This window comes from Octopus bimaculoides, chromosome 9 (assembly GCF_001194135.2).
Source record: "Octopus bimaculoides isolate UCB-OBI-ISO-001 chromosome 9, ASM119413v2, whole genome shotgun sequence".
Classification (NCBI taxonomy): domain Eukaryota; kingdom Metazoa; phylum Mollusca; class Cephalopoda; order Octopoda; family Octopodidae; genus Octopus; species Octopus bimaculoides.
The window spans coordinates 32,917,338-32,923,203 of NC_068989.1; the positions used below are offsets into that span (position 1 = coordinate 32,917,338).

The window sequence follows — 5,866 nt, forward strand, 5'->3', positions numbered from 1 at the left end:
CGTCCAACCTATGCTAGCATGGAAAGCGGACGTTAAATGATGATGATGATCATGAATATATAGTAGTCTGAATGGTGTGTGTATGGCAGTTATGGTGGTGATGGTGGTGGTACTGGTGATGGTAATGGTTAAAAACAATCAAAAGAGAGAAAGAGAGAGAGAGGGAAAGAAAGTGGTTAGAGAAAAAAAAATTGTACTGACCCCTGAATGGGGAGAGAAAATTTTTTTTTTTTTTTATCATGTCACTTTACAATAAGTTCCAAGTCAGCAAATTATATCATTGTTTTAATGAAAATTGTTCATTTCTTGAAAAATTTTGATCAAGTTTAATAATATTTAATATGTACTCAATGCATGAAGTGTCATTTGTTGAGCCCAAGGCCCAAAAAAACCTCTCTACAGGAGCTAGCTTTAAAGATGCCTGATAGGGCAGCTTTAAAGATGCCTGATAGGGCAGCTTTTCCGCTAGTATATATATATATATATATATATATATGAGCATCCCAATCGATCAATACCCCCTTCATGTCACCTTCCCCCTCCATCATATCATCCACTGCCACTCTCCTTCACCACCATCATGATATCACTTTTCTCTCTCTTGCTACCCAGAGCCATTTCACTTGTTGGCCATTCTTTATCCATTAGCATTGTTCTCCACAACCATATGTTACAATGGTCATCCCCTCCTGGGCTATCAAATTATCTTTCCTCTGCATTACACACCACACACATGATGGACTTATTTCAGTTTCTCTCCTGCAAATCCACTCACAATGCTTTGGTTAGCCTGGTTATAGCAGAAGACACTTTCCTAAGGGACCACACAGTGGAACTGAACCCAGAACCATGTGGTTGGGAAGGAAACATCTTATCACACAGCCATCACTGAGCATATATATAATAGAGAAAAAAATTGTTGAAGTTGCTAAGGAAGCTGAAAGTTTTGCCGTATTAATTGAAACCTATGATGCTTTTAACAAAAGACTTAATTGCTTTTATCTATTTTCTTTTTAAGGCATTGAAAGAAGCTGTAAGATTACAGAGAGTAAGAATATTTAAGCTAACAGATTCTGTTGTAAATAATGAATACTCAGAATTTTCTATTGAAAATCACAGAAAATGAGATTTTCTAACCAAAACAGCTACTACTTTGGATCCCATTTATAAATGAGCATTGAATCAGTGATTAAATCTAGAATATGATGGTTGTATTCAATATACAGTTCATTTAGTCATAACTTCTAAAGTTATCTATATAAAAGGCTCGCAGAATATCCACTCTAAGTGTTTATCTAAATATTAGGTTAATGACACGTACATTATTTTAGTATACAATTTAATGTTGAAAAGTATTTCATAAATAATTTTAGTATGTTGCTTTACTGATGCAAAGTAATATTTTATGAGCTTATTGAATAATTTGGGTATTTTCAGTTTGTCTGCACTTTTTGAAATTTTAAAATTAAGTGAAAATTTTCAAATTTGGTACATTAATGTAATTTTTCATGCTGAATCTCAGGGCCTAATTCACTTGTTCCAGAAAAAATTATTTTTAAAGTTAGATAATTTTTACTCAGTTGGAATACAGGATTTAGAAGCTGTCATTTTGTGTGTGAATGCAATTGTAAGACGACAAACATTGCAATGGTAGCATGTTTTAAGCATTTAATAAATGATAAATGAGCACAAAATGAGTAAACAACACATATTTTTTAGTTTTACACAAATATGCATTTCATGCGAAAAAGAGAGCAAATAACACATTTTGTAGTTTTAATAGCAGAAAAAATTGGGTACAAGCAGGAAAATACAGCGTAAAATATCAGTTTGTAAGCATGTGGGTTTTCATAAATGCTTTTCCAACACTTGTTACTATGGAAACAGGCACTTATATGTCTGTGGCTTTTGATAGGTTAAAATTGCCCAAAATTTGTGGACTTTAAAAGCTATCAACTGTTTATTTATTGATTTATGTTGAAAATGAATTTCATATCAATATTGAGCATACAAAACTACACCAAATTTGAAATTGATTGGAACAAAATTGAAGAAATTCAAAAGTGGCAGCCAAACAGAAAAGATCCAAGAATTTCAAATGAAAATTGTTTTGAATTTTTTAAAATATATTTTTATATAAGCAATATGATAATATTGGTTCGTTGATGGCTATCAATTAATGGCCGTAAGGAACTAGTACCTGTACATCCATTTATATTTTTGCTCAATCGCTCATTTGTTTCTATATACTTATATGTATTCACACCCTTGTCTAAAAAGTTGCCAGCTTTTTCCACTCGCTAATCTGTATAACTCATACATGTGTGTGTATCTCTCATTTTAACATTTTTTTACTTGGGTTTCCATTACTGACATTTTATGTTATAAAACCAATACTAATATTCTACTTTTCAAAGTTTGTTGTTATTCTTTCCATTGTTTTGATGATTGATTTCTGTACATTCTCTAGGCTTGTCCCACTTTTAGCACAAATTTATAAGGACCATACCAAAGTGCTATGCCCCAAAATTGATGCCATTGATAACAAGGATCTTGAATATTCAAATAATAATGGAATTGCAGCTGGTGGCTTTAGCTGGTCCTTACATTTCACTTGGGATCCAATATCACGGTTTGATGTTGAGCCTCTTAGGTAATGTTTTTTTTTAACTAAAGTAAATAGAGATACTAGATTGTTAATTTCTCCTTCAAATTTCATTTCCAATTCTTTGGCCATAAACTATAAAGTTTTTCTCATCAGATATTCAGTTTTATCATAATTACCATCATTGATCTCTCCACAGTTGATAAAATACTTGTATTGTGTACCATGGCTATGTAGTTTTTTTTTTGGGGGGGGGGGTAATAGTTGGGATGGGGGTGCTGATCTTCAAAATTAAATTCAAGAATTGCCTTGTGTGTTTGAACAAGGTAAATGAAACTACTTACCTCATTCTGTGTAACTGAAATATGGTTCACTACTTTTACATTATCAGAGTTTTTCAGATAGCATCTCAGATGCTACCACACATGATCTTGAAAAAGCAGTTAAAGACATTGGTCTTTATGCAAATCTCCCCAATATATGATACATTTGCTACAATCAGAAGGGCTCAATAAGCACAATCAGTGTGTGTGTACATGTGTTTATGTTTCCTTGTCTTGACATTGCATGATAGTTGTAAATAAATGACACTCATACAAGCAATGTCATTCCTTTTCAATATACTACAAGAACATGTCTGGCCATGGGGAAATATTACCTTGCTTGGAAACAGGTGATGATTGGTGACAGGAAGGGCATCCAGCCATTGAAAATCTACCTCAATAAACTGTCCAACCTATACATGCATGAAAAGCGGACATTAAAACAGTGATGATGATGAAACAAAATCCTCTAAAATTTGTACACCCCTTTATATACTGAGGAAATAACATTGCATCTACAGAAAAGGTTATAAAAATTTTGTCTCACAAAAGTATAGGTGGTTCAATGTCATCTGGAAGTCATTGCCACTTAGTAATTTTAAGAGAAGTTTCTTCCATGCTACTGTGGAATCAGTACTATTGTATGCATCCACTGATTGAACATACACTAAATACACAGGGGCAATGTGTAATGCAGCTTATATCTGCATGTTACATGCTGTTCTGAATATTTTTGGGAAAAGCATCCAATGAAACTTACAGAGAGAGACTTTTGTATTTTACAGGACATTGTTGGAAAGCTAAGGAAGAAGTCATAAGTCAATTACTCAAATGGACACACTGCTGTCTTGCTAAGACCTTCACTGACCAGCTGTGTATAGAAAGAGGATGTTGTCCTCCTGATCTCCTGAATGCTAGCCAGAATTGTGACTGATTTGGGCAAATCCAGTTTAGCACAACTAGCTGAAAATCGCTTTTCCACAATGTAGCAGCTGCATTTTTTCTCATTTAAAGTTTTTAATTTAAATTTTAAAAAGGAATTATCTTGTGCTTAGTTACAAATGTGAAAATACTTCATCATCATCATCATCATCACTTAACATCCATTGTCCATGCTGGCATGGGTTGGACAGTTTGACTGGGCTGGCACATTGGAAGGCTGCACCAAACTCCAGTCTGATTCTGCATTGTTTTTTTATGGTTGGATGCCCTTCCTAATGCCAACCACTCCAGGAGTGTAATGAGTGCATTTGATGTGCCACCAGCACAGGTGCCATTTGTGTGACACTGAGATGCACTTACATGCCACCAGCATGGGTACCAATTTGTGTGTCACCGGTATCTGCCACAATTGCAATTGGCTTAATGGGTCTTCTTCCCAAGCACGACATAATGCCAAAGGTCTTGGTCATTGCCTCATGAGACCCAACACGAATTATTTTTCGTGTGCAATTTCTTCAGTGCTAATTTATTCCTCGTTAATTTAATTTGTATGGAATTATTCTTAAACTTTCAGCATTTTCAGTCTTAAGATTTATTAATATTACTAAATGCAGATATAAGTGTGGAGTTAAGAAACTTGCTTCCCAGTCATGTAGTTTCAGGTGCAGTGTATGGTACCTTGGGCAAGTTTCTTCTACTATAGCCTTAGGTTGACCAAAGTCTTGTGAGAAGATTTGGTAAACAGAAACGAAAAGAAGCTCATTTGTGTGTGTGTGTTTGTGACTTTGTCTTGACATCAGGTGATTGTTGTAAACAAGTGTCACCATCATACAGGTGATGTTCAGGGAAAAACATACCTGACTATAGGATAATATTACCTTTCTTGGAAGCAGGTGAGGGTTGGTAGCAGGAGAGGCATCTGACTATAGAAAGTCTGCTGCTGCTGCTGCTTCTTCTTCTTCTTCTTCTTCTTCTTCTTCTTCTTCTTCTTCTTCTTCTTCTTCTTCTTCTTCTTCTTCTTCTTCTTCTTCTTCTTCTTCTTCTCAATAGATAGATACATAGATGTTTCCACAAACAATTCTCAAAAATCTTTAAAATGAGAATTTAACAAATTTAGGAAAATTTTTCTTCTTCCCTTTATGTTTGCCCATGTGTTTTGACTTTGCATCGAGCATATGTGTTATAGTTCTTCATTTCTTAATGCTGCTGCAATAGTTAGTTGCAATGATCTGATCTGATCTAGTGTGATTGACTTCACATTATGAATACCTTTTGTTTGGGTTATTCTGAAGTTATGATTTTTCTTTCTTTTTTATATACATATTGCATTGTCAGGATTTTTTTCACTTGTTTGGTCTCCTTGTTATATTGTATATAGATACTAGTAGAGATACCCGGCCTTGCTCAGGATTAAAATGGCAGAGTTTTTTTATTGTTTTACTTGTTTCAGTCATGTGACTGTGGCCATGTTGAAGCACCGCTGTTCATCCAGCAAATCGACCACAGGTTCTATTCTTTGTAAGCCTAGTACTTATTCTGTACGACAGTCTACTTTCAGTTTCCATGTGCGCAATCCACTCACAAAGCTTTGGTTGGCCTGAGGCTATAATATGTATATATATATCCATATATATATATATATCGGGAAAGCCCCCGGCCCATCAGGAATCACTGCAGAGATGCTCAAAATATCTGGCAGTGTTGGCTATAGCCTAGTCACCCGTATTACGAACCAGGTGATACACGAAGGAGTCATACCCTATGACTGGTGTAGCAGCATCATAGTCAACTGCTACAAAGGTAAAGGGGACGCTTTAGATACAAATAATTACAGAGGCATCAAGCTGTTAGATCAGGTTATGAAAGTTACAGAGAGGGTCATAGCCCAACTAATTAGGGAGCGAATCAATTTAGATGAGATGCAGTTTGGGTTCGTGCCAGGTAAAAGCACTACTGATGCCTTATTTCTAGTGAGACAGTTGCAAGAGAAATACCT

At 35.1% G+C, this 5,866-nt stretch overlaps 1 protein-coding gene across 1 annotated transcript in view; it reads left to right on the plus strand.

The window, feature by feature from the left end:
* LOC106884391 (polypeptide N-acetylgalactosaminyltransferase 13) overlaps positions 1–5,866 on the plus strand; it is a 92,990-nt gene that overhangs the window by 11,364 nt on the left and 75,760 nt on the right. The window contains exon 3 of the mRNA XM_052970905.1: positions 2,281–2,653. Coding sequence (XP_052826865.1) covers positions 2,281–2,653 — 373 coding nt within the window. The remainder of the gene's footprint in view (positions 1–2,280; positions 2,654–5,866) is intronic.